The following is a 25,517-nucleotide window of genomic DNA, read 5'->3' on the forward strand; positions in this document are numbered from 1 at the left end:
TGAATAAAGATTGTGGGGAAAGGCTGAGAGAGAGAGTTTTTTGGATCATGAATCTGTTTTTGTGTGTTTGCGCTTGATTTTATGGGTAAACTATTCAACTCTTTGCACATTGTTGTTTAAAGCAGTTATAATCAATAGAATCCTGGGTTCAAGATAAACAATTAAGAAGGATAGCATATGTGGTATTTTTGTTAACCGCATATCTATGACAGAATTCCCTGATCAAAGGCATGGGATTCACATTAAGTTTCTTTTGGCATCTTCCCTCGTAGTCATAATCCACATACTCTAACTTTTGGATGTTGAATTATTTTTGATGCCTTCTTCAAATAGATACAGTTGACACCTACAGGGGACCCTGCATGTCAAGCACTGGCCTCATCTTTTTCACATAAATTATCTTATTTAATCCTTACATGTTCTTGTGAATCAGGATGATTATTCTACTTGAGACTCCGAGAGTGTTAGCTGACTAGTAAGGTGACAGAGGAGCAACGGAAACAGAGGACTTCTGACTCCATATCCAGTTCTTCCCTTCTTCTATGCCTGCTTGCCTCTTACACTTACCATCTTTCAATATGCCTTTTTCCCCTCTGGGGGTGAGCGCCAGGAATCTGTATTTTATTAAGCTTTTAAGGGGATTCCTAGGCATGCCAAAGTTTGTGGAATACAGGAAAGGTGTTCTGATGGGACCTCTGAAGTTACACCTCACTTTTCTTCAATTTAAAAATACCTGTTTGGCTGCATGAGAGTTTGAAAAAAGGAAGCCATATTCGGCCTGGGGAACAGACCCAGCATATGCCAGTGACTGCAGTTCCTTCCATATCTCTCTCCCAGTAATTCTGGTTTGCCAGAAAGACTCTAGTATGCCTTTGATGTTGTGCTCTTTCTCCAGATCGTCCCTGAATCCCCTCATCCCACATGGTCTTTATAGCACTTGTTACTCTCTGAAATGAGCTGTTTTATTTATTTCTTTTTGTTTCTCCACACTAGAGTGTAGGCACCACAAGGGCAAGGACCTCTTCACTGCGGTGTTCCCAGGGGTTGTGACAGTACCTGGGGTATTTTAGGCAGATAGTAAATATTTGTTGAATGTGTTAATGATTTACAGTTACAAATGACTGATAAGACATTTATTGGTCATTTGCATGTAGCTAGCAAAATAGAGCAGTTTCATTTTATGAACAATTAACTGGCCACTACCAGAGGTCAGGCACCAAGGATTAAAGCTGAACCATGTCCTGTCCTCAGACAGGTCCCTGACAAACATGAATTAACATGTAAGATGATAAGGTTTATAACTACGTGTAATATGCACAACAAAGAGAATGTGTACTTGGATTGAATCAGAAGAAGGAATGAGTGTGTGTGTGTGTGTGTGTCTGTGTGTGTGTGTGTGTGTGATTGGGAAGGCTCCAGGAAAGTCTTCATAGTTTAAAATATTTTCAAGGTTTTTCTGATTTTGAAAGTAATACATATTCACTATTTAAATTTTGAGATGGAAAAATTGCTTATAATTCTATTACCCAGGGTTGAGTACTCTTAATGTTTTGGTGCATTTTCTGCCAGTTCTCTCTTTTTTATGTGTATGTATATTGTAGTATATTGTATTTTATGTGGTCGAGATGATTCTGTGTAAACAATTTCATAGTCATATTTTTTAGTCTTTCGTATCATTAAATTTATATACATTATTATAGCATGATATTCCATCACAGGAAACCATTATAATTTAACAAATTATTTCTGTATTTGAAGGATTTAGCTTTTCAGTTTTTAACTCTTAAACATAATGCTATCATGAACATCTTTGGGCATTTTAAAGCTGTATTCAGAGGTGAATGGGTAGGGTTTCCCAGACAGACCAGGGCATAGGGGTAAGGGTTGCAGCAAAGAAGATTTGTTTTAAGCCAAGGGAACGACAGGTACACAGGTAAGGAACACGTGGTATGCTGAGGGAGCAGAAGATTCACGGTAGGAGCCAGGCAAGTGAGAGATGAGGCTGGAGATATAGATAGGGGCCTGATCACAAAGGCCATTGCAGCGTTCCTGCGCCTTCAACTCTGTCCAATAGGGACATTGAAGGATTTTTAAGCTGAGAAAGATAGCCATTGTGAGGCTTTGAATTGGTGAATGAACTGATCACATCTTTGTTTCAAAAAGATTATTCTGGGGTACGGACTGTCAGAAACCAGACAGAGTCAGGGAAACTGGTTAACGTGTAAGGACCCAAAGTGATTGAGAGGAAGGGACTGACTTGAGAAGTAAATTAGGAGACCACTGGAAGGACTGGTGATTGCTTGGATGTGGGGCATAAAGGAGAAGGGGTTCAGAATGACTCTTCAGGTTTTTGGTTTAGGCAGCTGGGAAAAATGATTTAGAGGTGAAAAGGCTTAATCGTGGCAGATTAGAATTTTTATGACTCATAAGCCCAGGTGGGTTTAGACTGGAGGAACTTCAGAAGGGAAAGCTATGTGTTGGGAATATTTGAGCAAGTGATTTGACATCTCTTATCCACCCATGCTTTTGTATGACTCTTAGTGCGTGGGAAGGAAAACCTTATTAAGATAGATTATTTTGTGGTCTACTTACTTATTAGAACACTAAATCTGAGAGAAGAAATAACTGCTATTCTAAGTCAAGAGCTTTTTTCTGATTCTAGACTGTTGTTTTTTTTTTATTATACCCTGAGAATTAGAGCATGAGTTAGCTGATTAGTCATCTTGTTTATGGCTTACAGCATGGCACTGCAAAGAACTATAAGGAGTTACTAATCCATCAACCATAGGGGAGGATCACAAACAGTGAGAGAACTGAGACCTGGCATCCATTATTGTTTAAGTTGAATAAACTCACTTGAGAAGTCAGTATATGTTATCAGCCAGTCTGAAATATCATTAATAAGGTCTTAGCAATTGAGATTGATCTTATACAATTTAGTTCTGCTATACTACACAATGCTTAGTTTTTTAACACGTGTAAACATGATGAAATATTTTGAAGCTTAGGATCCATAGAGCCACAGGGAGATGAGTTTTCTGAGAGGGTGAAGGAGAGGAAGATGGGGCCAGGGTATGAGATCCACCAGAATTGAGTGTTTATCCACTTGTATTTCTAGGGAGGGAAGTGGGCTGTAATGTTCATTTAATTTCCAAAGCAGCCCATAACTCAAAAATGGTTAAGAATCACAGATACAGAGTAAAAACACTGCTGCTGCATGACATCCAATAAACCTTTAAAAGATTTTTAAAACTTAGGCATCTCATAAAATTTGTTCTTCTCCCTCTTCATAGCTCAGAGAAATTTTGCCCAATTTTAGTAAGAGTACTTTCTAAATAGAGGGGGCCCAACTCCTCTTTTATCTAGCTTTTTCTAGAGCATTCAAATTAACTTTACATAATACAGATCATTTTGTGGCATTCATTTCATTGGTTTACATATGTTAAATCACTTATTTACAATAACACTAGCATTAAAAAGATTAGGGTACAAACCCATCACCCCATTAGTAAACTTGCAGCTAATCTGGTAGGACAGAGATTTATGGACTCATTAGTCATAGGTGTTGAATGTACTATGGACATTTTTTTTAATTGGGAAGGTGGAACTCATGGCTTAATCTGGAAAGTAAATTAAGCAAAGCTTCAATTATAGTAGATGCTAATGTATTTGAATAAATAAATGGACTTGAAAGTTTTGATTCAAGAGAGAGATGTTGTTTCATTTCCGGTATCCGAGATACAACTTAGAAATAACGACTTTCAATAATGACTATTGCTCAGTGGTAGAGCGCATACTTTGCATGCATGTGGTCCTGTGTTCAATCCCCAGTACCTCCATTTAAAGAAAAGAAAAGAAAAAAAAGAATGACTTTCAGAAATTGCTAATATAGAAATGACCTCCTCTCCCCAGAAGAACATTTCCACTCTCCCATTCATGTCTTTGTTGTTGTTATTCCTACTATTGTGACCTAATGAAGAGAGTAGAACTGGGGGAGAGGGTAGAAGCTGGGGGTTTGTGGGGGTAGAGGGGCAGTGTCCTGGATCTCAATGGTAGACCTGCAACTCACCAAGAGAGGTGAACCAGATCTTAAGGTTTTCACGTAGAAACAGTGTTGCCTATATGATGCAGGGTTTTTTTGTTTGTTTGTTTTTAAGCTTTGTAACCAATTAACTACTTATAGACCAGTGTAGAAACCTAACTATTCTCTATTACTTAGTTTCTACCGGTAACGAAATGTTTTAACTTTAGCGCATTTTGGAATACAGTTTATTTAAGATGTATGACATCAAGGCCTGGTAAGAACAATTGACCAAAGTTTTGCCAGTTCTGAACTCTTTTGCAGAATATATTCTGCATATACCTAAATTAAAACAAAGACTCTATTTTGTTTGTTTGCTTGTTTGTTTTAATGTGACAGTTTAAGATGAAGCTTTACCACGCACCTCACTGCCATGGTGCTCATTCAAAGGTCAAAAGTTATCTGGAGAAAAACCAAAAAAACAGCATTTTAAAATTGTTGGCTCTTCATTATAAAGTGACTATAACTCAATAAAAAAGGAAAAAGTTTAAAAAAATACAAAAAAATGAAATAAAATAGTTGGCTCTTAAGCTGCAAAAACACAATCTAAATACTTTGAACCATTTTACAGTGCTGATGAAGCTCTTCTGCAATGTTCGTCAAATTAAACTTTGTGTTGCTTTTAAGCAGAATAGAGACAGACTAATTTTGCTAATGCTTCAGGGTGTTGCAGAGTAAAACTTGGTGAATGGAAAAATGTAAACTTGACTTTCAAAGGCATTATACATTTGGCATTTTAGAAGATTTGGGACTGGGTGGGGAGATTGATTTTATCATTTTGACTTTGAATTCCTCAACATTCCAAAGACATAAGCTCACCTGAAGGTAGCAGAATTATTTGGTTAACGTTTTTAGATCTGACTGCCTACTTCCTGCTTATTTGCCGGTGTAGCTGATTCTACTTGACCTATCAACTTTGGTGTGATCTAGCATGTGAAATGTTATTCCAGAGTAGCTATTTTAAAGTTGGTGAATCATCCAGGTATAACACAAGATTTTCATTTTAAAATCCTGTGGGATATTTGATATTCTAATTCTAATTTAGGCCTAGATTCTGTTAATTGTGATACACAGAAGGAGACTTAAAGGAAATTACAGCTTAAGGTCAAAACTGCAAGACCTAGAGTGAGGAGGAAAGGAAGAAAAATCTCTTTATAGTGAATATATTCCTTTACACTGAGGGATGTAACAGAGGGCTGAAGCAGACGAGGGAGTAGAAGTGACACATTCTGTTAGAGGGACATAAATAATAGAGAATGCATTGAATACTGAGACGTCAAAGGACATTGAAAGACAGTGAAGAAGATTTCAACGAAGAGGACAAAGCGAGGTAAAAGGATGCTTCAGCTTTTGTTACGATAATTAAATATTCAAAAAGGCAGCCACTTTATCCTGTCCAGGAAGTTAAGCAATTGCCCATTTCATATTCCAGTTTTTTTGTATGCAAGCCATAGGCAAGTAAGCTGACATCAGGGATTTATATTAAGAAGTTTCTTCTAGGGAGTGTCAGAAGCAAGTTCAAAACCCAATCTTTTAATCTCCTGTGGCACGATCATAATATTCATGATGCCTGTAAGACACTTCATGTTTGTTCTAAGCCATCAAAGAAAGATAGACTGTGTGTTCAGCATAATTTGCATTGTGTATATTATTAATGATCTTGTCTGATAACTTCTTACAATAGTCAGAATTGTAAAAAGACAATCTATGTAGTAAAGATGTTTTGTAAATCTGTTCTGTAGAAACAGCTGTGGAAACTGTGCTGTGCAAAATTCTTATATACTATTTAATATATTTTCTCTTTATTATAAATTTGTAGAAATTCACATGGCAATGCTGTTAACTGGAATTTGAATTCAGTATTCATGAAGTACATTCCGTGTTCTTGAACTAGTGTTGGGAACTATGATGACACAGTTTATCTGAGTCCTGTCTTTAGGAACTAATGTACGTGTGACAAAGCATTAAATGAAAGCAGATACCAGATTGTGAGATGTGTTAGTTGCCATGAATGGTCAAGTAGAGGCAAAAATAATTTGGCCTAGAACTTTTTTTTAAGTGATAATGTCCCTTTAGCTCCATTTTGAAGGATAGATAGGATTTGGCTAGTTATGATAGGAATCCAAAATAAGGAAAGAAAAATGAGCCATTAATGGGGTTATTGATCAGACCATCCTGAGTAGAGCAGGTCTTTATTGGGAGATAAAGATGGTTGGTTGTTCTCTAGGATTAAAAAAGTAATAATAAATTTTTATTTACTGGATTCCACTTGGTTTTAGAAAGCATTTAAGCTGTCTTTGTACATACTACACTATAAGAGAACTTAGATTAGCAGTAGGTGAGATAAAGGTGATATGAGAGTAAGGATGTAAAATGGAGACCCGAATTAGCCTAGTACTGATGATGTTTACCGTGAAAGTGACAGTCTTGAGTGTCTGGCTTAGGAATGTGGGTTCTCCTGCACACAGAGGGGAAGCTAAGTCCCTGAAGGACTAAGATCAGAGCCGTGACACAATAAAAATACATGTTTAGAAGGACAAGGCAGGTGAATTGGAGAAGTGTGTGCCTGCCCCAGTGCAGCCTGGGGGTAGGGAGGCTGCTGAGAAGGCATGATAGTTATCTTGGGTTTGGCACAAATCTAGGGAGGAGGTACAACTGTGAGAAACCTTACAAAGGAAGATAGGATAGGAGTGCCCGTAGAGACATCTTGAGTAGACCATTTAATTGCAAAGTGGTGTTAGTGATCTAAAAATCAAAATTTCTCTTTAATTTTGGAATGCTGTTTTATCAGTGGTCATTCTTAATCATTCTTAATTTTGTTAATATGGACTGATTGATTTGAGTATTCATTGATGGTGGAGAAAAACTTAAGAAACATGCTGAAAACCAAAGTAAAGCTGCCAAAGTTTCATAATTGATTGTGGCTCATCTTATTGATAAATCAAGTAAATATGTTTTTGTCATCAATGCATGATTCCCAAGTTGGGAAAGATTTTTATTCTGATGTTCTGTGGTTAGGTTGCCATAGAATTTGGAGGGTATCTGATGTCTTTGTTCATTAAGAAAATCTTTTAACTTACTGATATAGAGAACACTGGGAGAATTGAAAGAAAATGGTTAAAATAAGTGTGGTTGGGATGGGTGACTATTTTAGGGTAAGTAAAAATGTGTGTTGCTTGAGATTAACATGTGTACAATGATGAAAAGTTCAAAATTGAGTCATGTCTGTTTTCTGTTTAGTGATTTCAGGATATATTTATATATTTAGTTTTTCATAAGTATGGCCTATTTAAGTAGCTGTAATTCTGGAGGTTAAATATGGCCATTGTTGGGAATCAAAATGGCAAGGTGTAATTCACTCTGTACTGGGGAGACTTGGTGGACTTCAGCTAACTTGCCACATTATAATCAGCTCTAGACTAGGGAATTTATCTTGGCTGGGTGAGCTTTAAAATGGTGTTCTACTAAGTCCTGAGACTAAAAGAAAAGTAGTAGAGATGGCTATATTTGTTTCATATCTGCCTTAAAACCCCACCCACTTCTACTTTAAAAGACTCAGTCGGGTTGGGTACCAAATCATGAAAATAATAAGGATTCTGCAAAATCTACACATTTAGATTATGTTTCTAGCCTGTGTATAAGACCCAGAAACCTGAGTGAAACTGATATATTGTACCCGTTGTCTAACTTAGTGCTATGTTCTCCTACTGTGTCAGAGCAGGAACCTTAGTGCCCATATGATTTGCTCTTTCGCTTTTCCAAAATAAGGTAGATTGGTGCAGGTGTGGATTTTAATCCAAGTAATTTAAGTCACTAGATAGACTTATATATAATTGCTTTTTTCTAACTGTTCCTGTTACACATCCTCTATACAAAATACTACGTTTTACAGCCCCGGTATTGATTGACTTTGCCAAACCCTATAGAAGGACCACCAGGGAAACGTGTTGATCATACAAACCTGGGTTTCCTAAACTTGTTGAGCCAGCACCACTTTGACAGTCTTGAGAGTGCCTTAGAGGTGGGGGAGCTGGAGTACAAATACAGAGTTTTGGAGGCTGAGGTCAGTCACAGGGTGGTTTTAGGTCAGAAAGCACAGTTTGGGGCAGGGGTTACTTACATTTGTAGTCTAGTTGGGGAATAGTCAGTGATCTTAACTTTGAAACACAGGAATTCAAGGTGAGTTACCATTAACTTTATTTTTGTTTAGCTGTGCTGCCCAATAGAAATAGACTGCAAGGCCCATAGGATAATTTTAAATTTCCTAGTGGCATAATTAAAAAGCAAAAAGAAACAAGTGAAGTGAATTTTAATTATATATTGTTTTTAAGCTGCTGTATCCAAAATATCGTTTCAACATGTGATTGATATAAAAATTAATGATGAGATATTTTACATGGTTCTTTTTATACCACGTCTTCAAAATCCAGTATGCGTTTTATACCTTCAACACATCTCAGTTTGTTCTAGCAACATTTCAGTTGCTCTCTAGCCACGTATGGGTAGAGGCTACCACATTGGACAGTGCAGATAAATAGTCTTGTCTTAGAACAAATGGGTCTGAATCAGCTGGTATTTAAAACAATTTTATCTTAGTTTGCATTTTATGTCATGATTTGGCAGTTTATCTGTAGTGCAAGTCATAGTAAAGTTTCATAACTTGTGGTTTCTTTTTCATTTCTCACTTTAATGCATAAATCTATGGTTTGCCATTTGCATGCCATCATTAAAACAACATATTATATAGAGAGATACAATACTGATTTGCAAGGAGAATGTAAGAGTTTTCTTGCATGCTTGATAGACTGTCATTTAGACTAAGTCTTCACTTCTGATAGAATGTTTCATCAGATTTTCTAAAGCTAGTGAGTGTTTTGAACAACAACAAATATTGCCCAGTAATGGCTAAATGCGTATATTGTACTGACAGTTTCTATTAATTTTATCTGGTGGTGCTTTCTTTGCAGTTGACAAAAGCATTTTACATCTGTTCTCATTTGTTATCACTAGAGATATGCCTAGGTATTATCTTTGAACTTTTAGTTTTGCATTTTGAATAAAATTATTTTTATATAGGATAGATGAGTTGTCAACAGTCATAAAATTATTTAAATGAAAGTATTTTTTAAAGCACTTTGTATCCATTTGAAGTTTTGTTCATACCTACAGTGATTACAGATTGTTCAATAGTTTAGGTATTACTCACCTAAAATGTATGTGTGGGGAGAGGAGGAGCGCTTTGTGTGTGTGTGTGTGTGTGTGTGTGTGTGTGTGTGTGTGTGTGTGTGTGTGTATAACATTTTCCCTCCTCTCTTTTGGTCCCCAACAACTTTCCTATCTTCTGTTTTTTCAGAATAATTGCTTTAGGTTTCTCATTGCCTTATATATATATTCAGTTCCTCGAATGTAATTTACTTGCCACTTGAGTCTTTCATATTTCCATAGTTATCAGCCTGTAACTCATGCCTTGCTTTTGCCTTGGTTCATCATTACTACATGAAAAAGGAACTGAGGTTCATTCTGAACTTCCGCACCATGGCATATGACCACGTTCACTTCCCTGCATGACGACAGAGGCGAATGCTATTCATTTGTTTATTTATTTAACACTTACTTGGCACTCCTTTAGGCTGCACAGTGTACTAAGTGCTTTCCAAATATTATCTTTATAACATTCATGTAAGGTAGATATTATCGTTACGTGCATTTTTCATATGAGGAAACTGACTCACAGGGAGGTTAAGTAACTCGTCCAATTCTGTTGAAATTTGAGTGCTCATCATGTGTTTTGATTCATGAGTTGTTACGTTTATCTAACTGCAGAGCAGCAGAGTGTTATCTTTCTGGCCACCACTGGTCATCTCAGTGAAAAGACTGATTGATTATCTTGTGTATACAGTTGTTCAAATAGTGAGTTCTGTCTGCTTTTTCCAGTTTATTTCTTCTTGGCTTTTCTCCCCCTTTTCCTTTCTCAAATTGTGTCTTGAAATCCTCTTTTGAGTCTTTGCTTTTAGAATATTGTATATACCCTATAGTTTCACTGAATGAGGATAATCATAACACGGGCATTCTGCTTGCTTGTTTTTTTCCTCTCTCCAGAAGGCAGAATATATTCTGGTGACAGTAGAATCCATGGAAAGAGTAACATACATGGGTTTCTACATAAATACGTATTTATGGTTATATATTTATGTATATTCATATATAATTTTTTTACATTGATACCTTACTTTTTAGGCAATAGATGTTTCTACAACATTTGGGGAATAAAATTAATTTTTGTAAATTGAATCAGTTTAAGAACTCCAAATAGCTATACCTAGAAATGAGGTCCTACTTTACCTACCTTTTGAAAGCAAATTATTACTTAAACTTTTTCACAGAAGTAAACAGTTTCCTCAAAATAGGGTTGGAAACACAAATTGAAGTCAAACATTAGGGTTTTTTCAGTCCTTTTTTAGATGTGGGAGAGAAATTTAAAATTATAGACAGAAAAAAATGCTTTAGAATTACCCATGTTTTTATTTTTCCTTGCTCCTGTGGGATTCAGCTTAATGAATAAGAAGCGATAATGTAAGAAGGTACAGTTCTCTTTCACACACACACCCCACACCAGGAATAGTAGAAAAACAATGGTTAGATGATAACGAAAATGAAAATTATTAGCTAGGAATGATTATCCAGTGTAGACGCAGAAGAGCTCAGTGGTTTTAAGGTTCTGGATTGCCTGGGTTTGACTCCTATCTCAGAAGCTTCCTGTGTAATGAATTGTGCCTCAGTGTTCTCACTTGTCAAATGGGATAAGAATAGTATTTACCACCATAGCCTTTTATGGGAGGAAATGAGATGAAATATGTGAAGTGCTTTAAACAGTACTGGGCACATAGCCAGGATCGATCAGTTCTGGAGATTTAATTACAGGAGATTTTGTTAGCCCTGTTGTTGGTTTAATAAGAGGAGAAAGGTTCTGGGATGTGTTGAAGTGGAATAGGGCGTGCTAAGTGAGGCTCAAAAGAACACCTTAATGAGGTTCAGAGGAGCAAGGGTATGTGAAAATGCTTTATGAGATGTAAAATACTCTATAAATAAAAGGTAGTGGGAGGAAATCAGATTATTTGTAGCCTTAATGTGCTAGAGAATGGTATTTGCAGATCTAGCTTAACAGATAATGGTAATAATATTCCCCTCCACATCTCCAAAGCTGAATGCCAGGTAAATTATTTAAGGCCACAAAAAAAGTCTTTAAAATAAACTTAGCCTCTATTGTGGTAGAATATTATTCCAATGTTGGGCACATTCACGCACAAATTAACCTGATACCGTCCTGGAGAAAGGATTTCTTAAGCTACATCCTTAAAGTTAACAGTATTTACAAACGAGTCTTATCTATTTATAGCCTATAGTGTATATTTCCTTTGAAGTACCTCTGCTTGTGTCCTTCCAAATTTCTTGAGCAGGTGGGACCCAGGCATCTGTGGACATCTCTGCGCCTCTAGCCTGCGTTTTCTGGAAGCATTTTTTCTCTCTCTGTCATTTGTGCTTTCATAATTTCAAGCACATAGCTCTGTGCTTGCGTTTACGTCGTTCTATTGTAATTATCTGTAAACTAGACAGCTGGCTTCTTGTGGACAGACTATGCCTACTTAACTTTTTAATCTTTAATGCTTGGCATATTAAAGTTTTTGATAAATACATGTGGAATAAATGAAGAAAGCATAAAACAGCCCTCAGCACACTTGGCAAAGTCTTATTAGCACTAACATTTGAAAGTAATACAGAAGGCTTTTCTAAAAAATATTCTGTGATGTAGACATTTTGGAAATTCTGACTGAACTTCCCTTAATCTAAATTATTGCATTTTACTGTATGATCTCTAAAGTACCTTAAAGTAACATTACTAGAATGATACAGGTATCATTCTGAACTAAATTTTTTTAAACTTCCAAATACCAAATATTCTAATAAATGTTGATGCTTTGCATTTTAGATGCTTTAATGTGTTCATCATAAATATGGTAACATTGAAATGAAAGATTAGGTTGATTTATATATGTTCTTTTCTTCCTGGAATGCTTACATAACAGTTTGTGTGTGGTTAGCCTTCTTCCAGGACACGTGAATGTATTAAGAACTGAATTTAATATTTAGTTTCCTCATCTGTAAAATAAGAATTATAATATCTACCTCATAGGACAGTTGTAAAGATTAAATAAAATAATCCAAATAAAGTACTCAGCACAGGGCCTGGCACATATTAATTATCTGTTATATGGTAGGTATGACTTAATAAATTCTATAAGGCTTTTTATGAAAAACAATATACCCCTCCATTTCCCTCTCCCCAGAGGTAGATTGGTAGCTATTTTTATAAACCATCATTATCTTGTGTCAGAGACAGTAGGGCATAAAGGGGGAGTAAGCCTGTTGAAATTCAAAAAGAATAAAGCTTTAAAAATGGTTGACATTTAGAGATTTTGACCATACTATCCTATTATATTTGTTTGGTTGCTTAATCTATTTTTATTATTGGTCTCATCTGGAATCAGATGAGATTGTACAATAAACTTGAGATGTAGGGGCTTTTTGGTTGGGTATTTTGTTCGTTTTCCCCTCTACCATTAGAAGAGAGGGGTTCAGAAACTGAGAAAAAATACAGTGCTTCCCTTCCTCTGGTCCCAGTCCATCAATGTGGAGTGAATGTGGAGTTTTTTGGTACTCACCAGGTTCCCTTCTGAAAAATAAACACACATGCACATTGGTGACCTCTCTAGTGGCAGCCAGGGACTGATAGTGAAAAGCTATAGTTCCATAGCTGTTAATCTGCCTGTACGCTGGGCATGACATCATCTGTTGGTTGCTGAAAAGGGGAAGAACCCTAAACAGGTGCTAGCCCAAAGTGGCACAGTTGTTGCTTTATTGCTTTCATTGCCATAGGACTATTTGCATAAAAGCAGCTGTGTTTGGTGATACGCGTTTTTAAATGCAAGGATCAGAGGGTAACAGGGGGCCACAGCAGAAGCGTTCACGTCGCGGCCCCTGTCAGATTCTGGTGAATCTGCGAATTCTGCTGTGTTGCCTCACCTAACCATTGAAGTTGAGTTGAAGTTTGTTGAAGTCAAACAACCTGAAACACCAGGGCAGACCTTGGTGTTTATGGACATAGGTGTCTTTTATGATGAGTAGTGCTTCTAGGGAGACACTGGAGCATATCATTCTCCGGTTCATTAAGATGAACACATTAAAGTGTCTAAAATGCAAAAGTTATAAATGGGATGAGCTGGGTCTCTGCAGAACACAGTATATTCCTGTAAGACAGGAATCTCTGGGATGGAAAAAACTCATCAGAAACAACAGGAGACATGAAAAGATGCTGTTTGTGGGTAATATGGCTAATAACTGCTTGTAGGTTTTTAGAGGACCATTAAAGACATCCTTAGAAATGTAAATGATACATATTGTGACAGTGGATAGCATTAGTTATTTGGCTGGCAGTAGGGTTGCCTTTTGAACTTTATTACTATGTGATTTAGGTTTAATTATCTGGGTCCTTCAGTGGCTCCTGAATGGAACAGCTGGAGTCAAGACTTTGCCTTTCAGTCATAGCTCAAGAAGGTTTTAGGTCTTATGTCCTATAACTAAAGTAGATGATTTGCAGGTAGTGTCATAGTTCCTATTAAAGCCTTAGAAAAGTTTTTTTTTTAATAATAGCTTTATTGAGATATAATTCACATACCATGGAATTTATTCACCCTTTTAAAATATACAATGCAGTGGGTTTTAGGATATTTACAAAATTCTGTGCTAGTCATCAGTCATCACTATCTAATTTTAGAATATTTTCATCATCCCAAGAAGAAACCCCATACCCACTAGCAGTTGATCCCCATTTCCCTCCTGACTCTGATTAGCCCTGGGCTATGGCTAGTCTGCTGTGTGTCTCTGGATAACTTGCCTGTTCTGGACATCTCATATGATTAGAGTTATACAACAAGTGATTCTTTGTGACCGACTTCTTCCACTTATCATAGTGTTTTTAAGATTCATCCATGTTATAGCACATCAGTATTTCATTTTTTATTGCTGAATAATATTCCATTGCATGGATATACCACAATTTGTTAATCCATTCACCAGTTGGGGGGTGTTTGGGTAGTTTCCAGTTTTGGGAAATTATGAATAAAATTATTTAATAAAGTTGTTATAATCATTTATGCACAGGTATTTGTATAGACATATGTTTTTTATTTACCTTAAGATTGCTAGGTTGTATTGTTAAGAGTGTGTTTAACTTTATAATTAACAAATTGTTTTTCTAAAGTGGCAGTACCATTTTTGCATTTCCATCAGCAATTTATAAGAGTTCTGGATGTTCCATGTCTTAATTAACATTTGAAATTGTCAGAGGTTTTCTTTCTTTCTTTTTTTTCAGCCTTTCTAATAGGTGTGCAGTTCTTTGTTAGTTTTAAATGAAAATCTTGCAGTGTGAAACCATCCACCAGGAGGATGATTTAAATACAAAGTAAGCATTTACTGAATGCTTATTATGTGCCAGGCCCTCTACTGAGTTAGGAATATGGAGAAATAAGATACATCTCTGCCCCTGTGGAAGTTACCGTTTATTGAAGATGACAAGCATCAGTGCTAATTATCTGGGATGAATATAATTGGGTTGGGGAAGGAGAGTCCAACTATACCTAGAAGTGGTCAGTTTTGTGAAAGGATTTTGACATTTATGATCAGTAAAAAGAAAATAATATGAGGAGCTACACGTACCTTTGCATAATGTTCTTTGGTTGCAAAGATCACACTCCTCCTGCATTGTCATGTCTAATTATCAATGCCTGTTAAGCTACTTGGGATAATATTCTGCTGGATAACAACCCAGTGATTTGGGCTCCACCAGCTAGTCACATGTGCACAATAACCAGGGGAAGGGGCAACTTTAATTTTTGTAGTTCCTTGACGCTTGCTCTTTCGACTTTCGACCACTGTGCTTGCTGCTGTCCCTTGCTGTGTCCTTCCTAGGTCTAGGTTTCTGCCTTTTACTTAGCATGTTGCTAAACTGCATAATCACTCCTTTTTAAAGTGCATATGTACTTAGGTCTGGACTGTTTACCACAGAAGAGGGAGTAATAGGCATTTGTACTTTTTGTCCAGGTGACCCTTCAGCATTTCACCCAGCTTAGATCTGGCCTCCATATGAAGGTCATTTCAGGTAAATAAGACTTCAAGAGCCATGTTTCCCTATGTTTGATAAACTGGGCCTCTTATCTGACCTGTGTGGCAAACCAGTGAGAAGAGCTGTGAAGGAAGATTGGAGATGGGAGCAGAGAGGGAGCAGGAGGAGACTAGAAGGAAATGACTGGATTGTGCCTCAAGTGGTCATGCTCAACTAATGGTTGAGCATCTCTCAGAGCAGGTCAAACTTCCTTTTGCTTTTTAAAAAACTTCTTGAGAACCTTAGCATGGTTTGCTGTCATGCAGCAAGGAATAGTATGGTCTGACAAGGAGTTTATTGTGATTAGAATTAGTCATCCTCAAGAAGAAAAAGATGAGAAAGCAGTAATTTCTTTATGGATCCTAATCCTATTCCAGGCTAGGTTGAGGGTTCTTGAGAATTTCTTGCATGGAAGACTGGGTTTAACAATCGTGTTAAATCATATTAAAATTCATAGCAGGTGCTGATCAATTATGTTTTTCTAAGAAAAGTGAGAGAGGTTTCAACATTGTAAGACTTTAGGTTAGATATAAGGAGCATTTGCTTGCGTTTGAGTGACTGAAGGAGAGAGTCTAGAATCACGTTTTCTGAAGGGCTACACCTTCCATAGTTTCATTTCAGGTGGTTAAAATCTACTGTTGACTGAGGACTTCATACCTACTAAAGATGGGATGAAAATCTGCATTTGAAAAGTTATTTTTTCTTTTCCCCTCAGGTTAGTGACATTGGTTTTCCTTTATTCGGGAAAGGTTTTAATCTAAGGGCAAATGTTTGTCAAGCTCCTTGGTACTTTAAGTACTATAGGGTACTATCGTAAAGTTCAGTTTGATAAAGCAACCTCATAGGTGCTGACAAATAACAGCAGTAAATTGGTTTAGAACTACAAATTCCTAGACTTCTACTTGATGACACAGAAATTTTATGTTACTACTCATCTAATTATTTCCTGCCCCTGTCAAATACTCATTATTTAATGTTCTTTCTGTTCTTTATAGTTCTCTTAAGCAGATTCTGTGCTTTAAATCACTATGTGTTGATCTTCTGGATGTATTGCCTCTTTGGTTTTTACTCAGGGATGTCAAGTTCCTTAGATCCTTACATTTCCTTAGAAGTGACGTCCTTCATGGAAACCAGGGGTCAGGAAACCATTGTGCCAAAGTCGGCCAAGCATAGAAGAGAGGCAGTCAAAGGGCCAGAACAGAAATTTTGAGAAAATTAGGGGATAGGGAAGAAACCTCAAAATCAGAAGTTATCTTAGAGAATGTACACTGGAATGATTACTTGATTCTTTTAACATAGTCACTATGCCTTTACTTTGTAGGAGGCATGTGTGTATGTGTTAGCAGGCATGCCAAATGTATGTAGTGGTCTGAAGAGAGTTCAAGAAGACAGAAGGATTGGAGATTTTTGCTTTTCCTGTAGTATTCTCTGTATGTATGTGTTTGAGAAGAATAAGTTCATTTCAATTATGTAATTAAATATCCATTCAAAAATAGGTAAAGCATATTCATTACCCTTAAACAATTTTTATAGTATATACAGGGAGCTAAGAGAGTTTCAAATAATGTAAACTAGTTAGAAAATAAAAACAGGTGGGTAGTGATTCAGAAATGGCTAGTTTTGTGGGTTAATCCTCTATTATGTGTTGAATACGTTTAACTTTGAAATGTTTTATCCATACATATGTTGAAGCCATGTGATAAATAGAAAGACCTTCTTTTAGGAGTTCCTCCTCTTTTTTTTTTTCTGTATCATTTCATTATCCCATTTATCCTTTGTTAGCCCTTTCAAACATCTACCCACCTTTTGATTTTTGATCCTGTCTGCGCCCCTTTGTTTTAACCAAGCCCCCATTGTTCATGGCACGCGCGGGAACTAATCAGTATAGAACATTGGGAAGTTACTGGTGTGGATTTAAAAGTCACAGATTTCTGACCAGCTTTGTGACTTTGAGCAGTTACATAACCATCATTAATTGTATTATTTGGTTCCAGAGCTGCTTTTTTTTTTTTCAGATGCTCTTGGCCCCTGGCAGCCTTCTACCTTGTATCTCTAGAAGAGGAAATATCTGAGGATAAGCCAGAAAGGGTAGAAAAGAAAAAAGGCAGGTAAATGAGATAGTGCTGGGAGAGGCAGACCTGGGGTTATGCTGGAGGATAGATCAAGCTACTTGTTGAATTTAACTAATTGTCAGTAGAACAAGGGTGATTGACCAAGAGGGCTGGCTTGCCTGTGTGGCTGGGTGGGATCAAAGAGCCCTCTCTCTGATTGTGTTAGGATTAGGTTGAAGAGGGTGTTTGTGAAAAGGATTTAAGGTGGAGGAAGTAAGAGGCAGTCAAGGAAGCAAAACAGTGAGAGTCCTTAAGAGCAGTCTGGATTTGATGGTTTGAGTCCTGGCTGTGACTCTTACTAGCCCTGGAACCTTGAGCCAGTTATTTCATCAGTCCAAGATTTAACTGCTTAATTTATAAAATGGGGATAAAAGTTACCTACCTCATAGAGTTGTGAGGGAATGCATTAGCATGCTTAGAACAGTGCCAGGCACGTATTAAGTCCTCAATAAATTTATTAATATTAGGTCAAGCTAGGGGGAGAAGGGGAGCAGGGCTGATGAACTGAGTATTGGGAGTGGGCTGCCTCTGTGTGCACTAACTGGTAACATCTGTCCTTGGTTATCTCCAGAGGAAAAGATACATTATTTATAAGTGTCCTAATACTTCCTGATGTGTTTGCTTGGTAAAAACAAACTCAAAAAGATGTTTTCCTTACTTGTTATTTATTCCCTTTGTCTGGAAATAAAACTTACGAAAAAAAAAAGGCTTTCAAAGACTAGTTGCCACTTGAAACCTTTGCAGTTAAGTGATAAATTGTGCTCTTGTTTTCTCTATGCATAATGTCCGTTGAGTTTCACTGCAGATTTTTTGGTTTTTCTATCCTTTTTGTTGTTTCTTACAGACTTCCTGGTTAATCACATTTCAGCAACATTTACTACTTATTAAACAAAAGAAAGGGTGAATTGTATGCAAATATAAATTGATGAGGCATGGATAGAATTAATTTTAGTGAGAAAATAAATCTCTTAGCACTGAATTTTGTTCAGTTAAGAAGCCTGTGCAAATTCTGTTGTGCATTTCACATGTTTTCATCTGTCAAGCACTAATGAACCCTGTTAGGTTAGCATCCGTGAACCTCTAGGTTTTAAAATCTATGTTGCAATACCCTGAGGCAGCATCACAGAAATCTCTTTGTGTTCTCCATAATATTCCAGTAGCCAGGTGCCGTGTACATTGTCATTTAGTAGTGAAATCAACCATAAGAAGAAAATTATTATCACTCCCATTTTATAGATGTAGATAACCAAGGCTTAGAAACTTGTTCAGAGTGACATGCCGGCAAGTGGCAGAGCCAGAATTTGAAAATCAGAGGTCTAATTTCAAAGTTTGTGCTTTTAAAACCAGGCCACCAACTGCTTCTCTCACCCACAATCAGCTTGAAGACTGCAAAGCTGACCCTTGGCAAAGTAGCCGGGCTTGTTTATTTCCTGCTGCTGTTTAGACCCTCACTTTATTGTCCCGTTTTACTGATCAGCTTCATGGGTGGAAAGCCTTAACTGGAAGAATCATCCAGTCTAGTGGCTCCCAAATCTAGCCAGTCATAAGAATCACCTGAGACTCTTATTTTTTTTTTAATTATGAGTAAGTTGGTTTTAGCTGGAGCCTGGGAACCTGCATTTTAACCATTTGACAACATATGATTTTAGCACTCTAGCAGGTTTGGGGACCACTTCAGATACACGAATCAATCCCCTTCCAATTTTCCTGACAGGTAGTCATCTAACATCTGATAGTCTTCTGACAGGAATTCACTACCACCTCGCCAGCAAGGTCATTTCATTGGTAATTAGATGCAATGCTATCTATGCTTCTATAGAGCTTTCATGTACTGCCCCATATGGTTTGGATCAACTTCTTTGGACAGATTTTTACACATCTTAGGTACTGGCTTGGAGGTCAGATCCAGGTTTGAATGTTCTCTGACCCTTACCTTCCTTGTGCAAAATGAGTATGTTGTTATCTACCTTGAAGAATAATAACAAGAATTAAATGGGGGGGAAAAAAAAACCTGTCCTGGCTGGAAAGGTTTTAGAATGCCTTCAAACAGCCATTTCTTATAGTTCCTTCACCTCCTCAGCCTGTTTTGGAAACAGTCCCATGTCTGCCAGTTCTAGTGAGAAGTGTGGGCCTATATGATAGAAGGTTCCTTGACATTCATTCTGGGATTGTCAGTGTCAGGAATAGGCCGTCGTTTTGTCTACCCATCAGCTTTTTTTTTACCTCTGGCTTTTTCTTTGGGCAAAGAATGTGATACCTCTTATGGGTACAGATTAGCCTGCATTTCTAGAAACTCAGCGTTACTCCATAAGTAATTGGAGTTTCCACTGGTAACTTGACCCCAAAGCACAACGGTTGATCTGCAGCAAGACCCTAAAGGCAGAAGAAAAAACCTTCTTAAATGATACAGAGACCAAAATGGAGAACCAAAGAAAATATTCTGTGTCTCTTTCTCATCCAGCCATGGAGACAGAAAACTGCTGAGTGTTCAAAAGGGAAAAAATGGAGTAGAGGTAGAAAAGAGTGGGGGTGGCAGTAAAGATAGAAATTTTTGAGTACTTGCTCTTTGGCAAACACAATGTGAGTAAAATGAATACATAAGTAATTTCACCCTAATCCTTACAGGTAAGATTCTGTTGTACCAATGAGAATACTGAGGACATTGAGAATGTCCAGATTCAAGACACTTAGGACTTTACAGAGTGTGATTTTTTAAAAAATTACAATACACACACAGATAGACGTTCTTTTAGATGTGACTTAGTTTTCATCGTACTGCACACATTCCTTTGTCAAAACACCTATACTCTTATTTTAATTGGTTGTATTTCCCTCTATGAGTTACTTGCAAACAGGGACTAGGTTACAGCGTTCATCTCTGAATCACCAGGGCCTAGCAGGGAGTTGGCTCATGACGTGTGCATTAAAGGTTTGTAAAGATGGAATTTCTCTCTGTAGCACTTGAAAACATCTATGCCCTCCACCCTTTCTTGTCATCTATCAGTTAAAAAAAAAAAAGTATAGAGTTGTAATGGATGTTGTAAATAATCTAGCCCAATCCTCTGATTTGTATAAAGGGAGGAGTTTCAGGTGCAGACTGAAGTAGATCGTGGTGTACCCCAGATCCACCGACTGCTTGTAGTTGTTCTAGCACTTTTCCTTCTGGTTCTCAGTTCATGGCTCATCTTAGGACCTGCATCCAAACTTACTGCATTCATTCACTCAGTAACCTTCTGGGTTCCTCCTTTATGCTAGTGCTGAGGAACTGCCACCTTCCTTTCTACCTCCCTGGATAGGCGTACAGCCATACTTTCCAGAAGCCAGAAGGAAACAGCTTCCCAAGAGTTTAAGACCAACTAGAAAATGATCACTGTAGCTGAGGTTTTTACCTGTTGTATCCCTTTTTGCTCATCTAAGCAGTCATTTTTTTATTCTGTTGTTCATAGAAGAGGATAAGTGATCATTTGCAGGCTGGATAAACTCTTCAAAACCCTGGAAAATAATCTCTCATCGCTGTAGTTTGATTTGGTGTGGTTGTTGAGGTTTATGTTTGTCTGGCTTTTCTTTAACAAAAGCAAACTGAATCTCTTCTGTAGTATTAAATTAGGCCATGAGCTGCACTTCCTTTTAGGCTCAGACGAAAATAAAATAATTTGTAGGTGATGGTCTCCCATGGGCTTGAGTATTGAAATGTAGTAGAACAATTTTTTTCTTCACTTAGTTTGTGTTAGCTCTCTGTTTTCAAAATGTTTTTGTATCTAACGTCATGAAAACACACAACCGTGGGTTCAAGTTTTTTCATGTGAATGTTTTTAAAAAGTAGTTTTAGTACTTGGATACATTTTAATTTTTATAAATCGAATATATGGAACTTAACAGGTAATAAATATGAGAGATATTCAATAAGATCACATTGAAACTGCAGTCACTTTTTGACTTTTCAGGAAAGTGATTCTGTTTGTAGACTGAGAGTTCTTGATTATGGTCTTCCTCTACAAAAAAATCTCTGTTTATTTGAATAGAATATTCATTTGGCAGTAGAGGCAGGGGGTGGAGGGAGGGAAGGCAAAGACAGTTCACTTGGCTCTTCCTTTTGAATTTACTTTTTTAGTTCATTTGAGAGAAAAATCAGTCTGGAGTAGTGGGGCATATACATTAAAGAATTATTAGGGAAAAGGATGCAGTTTAATTAATTATGGAAACTTGTATTAAACTTAATGTTGCCAAGTCATTATTCTTAATGAAAAGAATAGCTGTGTTATTAAAACTATCTGGAACTTTGGTTCATGTCATCAATCCATGGCAAGAAGCAAATGATATTGTTATTAATTTTATGAAGTAATTTTATGTATCGTCTTGCTCTGTGTTTTTATTTTTAGGACCGGAGTAGGCCCTATGACACTTTTAACTTGCACTCGTTGGAGAACTCCTTAATGGATATGATAAGGACTGATCATGAGCCTCTGAAAGGTAAACACTACCCTCCCAGTGGCCCACCAATGAGTTTCGCTGATATAATGTGGAGGAATCATTTTGCAGGTTAGGAATATTCATATGTCCATTCCTTGCTTGGTGTTTTAAGCAAAAATCAGCTTTTTAATAATTGTGATTTTTTTTAAATTCTTGGTTTCTTTTGTTTGTTTGTTTTTGTTTGCTTCTGTAAAGCATTGTGGAATGTACTTAAAGTTGATTTTTTTAAACCTGTGTTCAGCTACCTACCATAATCAAGGTTGATTGCTTTAATCATAATGTCTCGCAGAAGCATGTGTTGGGTAGCTGAGTTTGCAGTTTATCGCATGAGACCAGAAGCCAAGTTTCCTGGGCTTTGTGCATTTGGAATCCTAAACTGAACCTGGATAATTCATTTAAATCCAAGTATACAGCAAGGAAGTATGAGATTTAGTCAACCATTCTCTAAAGACTACTTCAGAAATCTTCATAGGAAAGGATTTCACTTCACTAAAATACAATCGCTTTCCTAGTGTAGGAAGTATCGCTACACAGACTTTTAAGAGCAGGCAGTGGCCCTTTGCATTCTCCAAGACTAAGCACAAGAACAGGTTTTGGGTTAAATATAAGGCAGAAAGTCCCAAGGTCAGCAATATTAGGACTTCCTATTTTTAGAGTCCATGGAAATTCAGGACAGAAGCTGATGCCACATTCATGATTACAGATAGTTCTTTCCATGTGTTCTAGGACTTTTTAGGGGCCCCTGATATTTTGAAATACTGTAATAGAAATTTTCAGAGGAAACAGCCACTGTACTTGGGTTAAGAGCCTAACTATCTGAAAACTGTGAAGAGTTAGCCACAGGGATGCCCATCTTGTATGGACCCTTATATCCTCTAGAGTGGTGAGGAATTTGATCCCCTCTGGCTCACTGCAGGCTCTTATATAGAGGGTATGACTGACTGTGGACACCTCATAGTCATTTCCTCTGCCACACCAGAAATCTGTTTCATCATTTTCTTGTCACACTCATGATTTTCTGCTGCTTTCCTCAATTTCCAGTGAAAAGAAAGTAGTTAACAGGCTATGAAGAAAATAAAAGATTTTAGGAAAAGCTATATTTTAAGGCCTCCAGAAGTAGGAAAAAGACCTCTGATTTATTCATTGTTAAATTTAGTCACCATTACCACATCTTCCTTAAGTAAAGATTACGTCCATGATGATTTCACTAAGACGTGAGAATGGTGTAAAAAAAAATATTCATATAGTCGTGTGTCTTTAGTATCTTCTAAGGCTGAATTTATCTTCCTTCTCTATTGTGAACAGCTATTAGGCTCTCCTAATTATTCTAAAATATTCAGCCCTTGTTCCTTATGCATACCTATTTTATCTTGGTCTCTATTCTTCTAGCAATAAAAGATTATGGAAGGATCTTAGATTATAGTCTGTAAAATAGTTTTCTAGAATTTTGTAAATATTGATTAAGCTCGCGCTATTACGCCTTGTTGAGCGTAGCACTGACAAAATGTAAGGAGGTGGTACCTCACAAAAGGGGCCACCACAAGTAGAATAAGGAATACATTATCCTTAGTGTTATCCTTATTGCATGTCCAACTACCTCTGCATACGTTTCTCCACTGCATTGGAAAATGTGAGTTTTCATCTGTAAAAGCCTTCTGCGTTGTACTTATAACGTGTCCTACTAAGTTGGAAGACACTTAACGTGTACGTTTTTACAACTGCACGGTGGTTGCAGCTTTCCACTTCATACCACCTACATTGATTTCCTATGAATGAACTACTTCCCATGGTCAATTACATTGCCATGTTATTGTCCCCTGGTTAGTTAGGGTGTTTGAGCTTCCTGCTTCCCTTTTCCAGCTGGGAAACTTTTACATAGGGCATCATATGTTCGATCCTTAATTACTTCTAAAAACATAATTATGATGTTAGCATTTTAAGGGAAAGATTTTAAGTAATTTTTGACTTTTTAAAAAATGGAGAAAATTATAATAATAAAAAGATAATTAAAAAATAAAAGAAATACTGTGATGATGTATCCTTTTTTAAAATTTCCCACATAAGCATCATCTATGTTTTTATCTGGTCTTCATAATTTATTGATAGACCTTTACTTTTGCCTCTTAGGTTGTTTCCAGCTTTTTCTTCATTGTAGGTAATGTTGTCTTGGACAAGTTCTTGCATGTAGCTTTTTCTTAAGGTAAATTCATAGAGAGGGTCTTTGGATCAAAAGATGTAAATATCTAGGTGAATCGAGCATTAAGAGAAACGTGGTAGTCCCGGGACCTACCACGTGGCTTCTATAGGAGTCAGTCCAGAAACACTTCCCTTTATCCATCCTGCTCTTCCTCCTACCTTTAGTATCCTCTTCTTGCACTTGAACATGGGTACACTATTTTGAGGGCCTCAAAACTCAAGTTACAGAGTCATTGGGGTTTTTTTTTATATTCTTATTTGTTTCGGTGTTTTTCTCTGGAGTTCGGTTTTCTTTAGGAAAAAAAATGCATTCTTGCTCATTGTTAAAAAATTCAAGTAGTACATAAAAAGACAAAAAGGAAAGCGAAAAAACCACCTGAGATTGACTTCCTAGAGATAACAAAGATTACCGTTTTTATTAACATTCTTCCAGACATTTTATTTTCTCTGTATAGGAGATGAAATTTCAACTCAGCCTTTCTGACTCTGCTGTCATTCAAACCTGGGTTTGAATTCTGGTTCTGCCTTTAGTTGGCTATTGATCTAGATAAATTAGTTTAGCCCCTTCACAGCCTTAGTGTCTTCATCATTAAAATAAAACACCTACTTCATAGAGTGGGTGTGAAGAAGAGATGAAGTCCCTGACACTAGAAACCGCTCAACAGTTTTCTATGATTTTTCCACTGGCACTGGTAGTGGTGTGCTTACTGTCTGGCCTGGGTAATAAAGTAAACCTTTATATCCCTACAGTATTTACTTCTTTCTGGCCAGACTGCAGCTAGCTGTTGAGAGCTTTTGAATGCAAGCTGTCAAAATTTTGTATTTGTCTTAGATATAGGTAGTGGTTATTAAAGGATAAATATTCCATCATTATCAGAAATCACCTGAAGGAGACAGAAAAATAATCCTTCTAAGTTATGTTGGCTTTCAAAAATTGTATATCTGAATAATATAAAGAAACTGTAATAGAATATCACATTCATGATGTACTTAAAGTGAATGTGGTGAAAATAACGTTCACAGCAATATTTCATCTTATGAATGTATTCAGTAGAAATCCCTTTATTCAACTGTCCTCTTGATTCAGGGGGAAAAAGGATTAGTGTGAGAAATGACAGAATAGGAAGTTCAGGATGTAATAAGACTTCTGTTTTAGTAAAGAGCTTTAACAGTTTTCCAATCATGTTTCTACCTGTACTAGGTCAGCCTGGAAGATGTAGGAAATTTTTAAAAATCCTCTTCCTCCCCTCCATGATAAAAGTGTCAAGGAATGTAGAGGAAGAGTCAAATTGAGTTTTCTTTGCAAAACCCTGAGGAATGTCTTCTACAGTGATGCTCAGATCACAGAACCTTTATTTAAATAAAAATAAGACTAATTTTTTGGCTTCTTAGATCTCAAACTACAGTTCTCGGTTGTAGCAGAATAATATTTTAATAATTA

At 36.9% G+C, this 25,517-nt stretch overlaps 1 protein-coding gene across 6 annotated transcripts in view; it reads left to right on the top strand.

Moving 5' to 3' along the window:
• CPEB3 (cytoplasmic polyadenylation element binding protein 3) overlaps positions 1–25,517 on the top strand; it is a 164,519-nt gene that overhangs the window by 37,462 nt on the left and 101,540 nt on the right. For 4 of the 6 annotated variants that reach the window (XM_032491321.1, XM_032491322.1, XM_032491319.1 and 1 more), the window contains exon 3: positions 21,790–21,949. In XM_032491321.1, coding sequence (XP_032347212.1) covers positions 21,790–21,949 — 160 coding nt within the window. The remainder of the gene's footprint in view (positions 1–21,789; positions 21,950–25,517) is intronic. The other 2 variants (XM_032491323.1, XM_032491324.1) reach the window with 1 other exon arrangement.

Source organism: Camelus ferus, chromosome 11 (assembly GCF_009834535.1).
Source record: "Camelus ferus isolate YT-003-E chromosome 11, BCGSAC_Cfer_1.0, whole genome shotgun sequence".
Lineage (NCBI taxonomy): Eukaryota > Metazoa > Chordata > Mammalia > Artiodactyla > Camelidae > Camelus > Camelus ferus.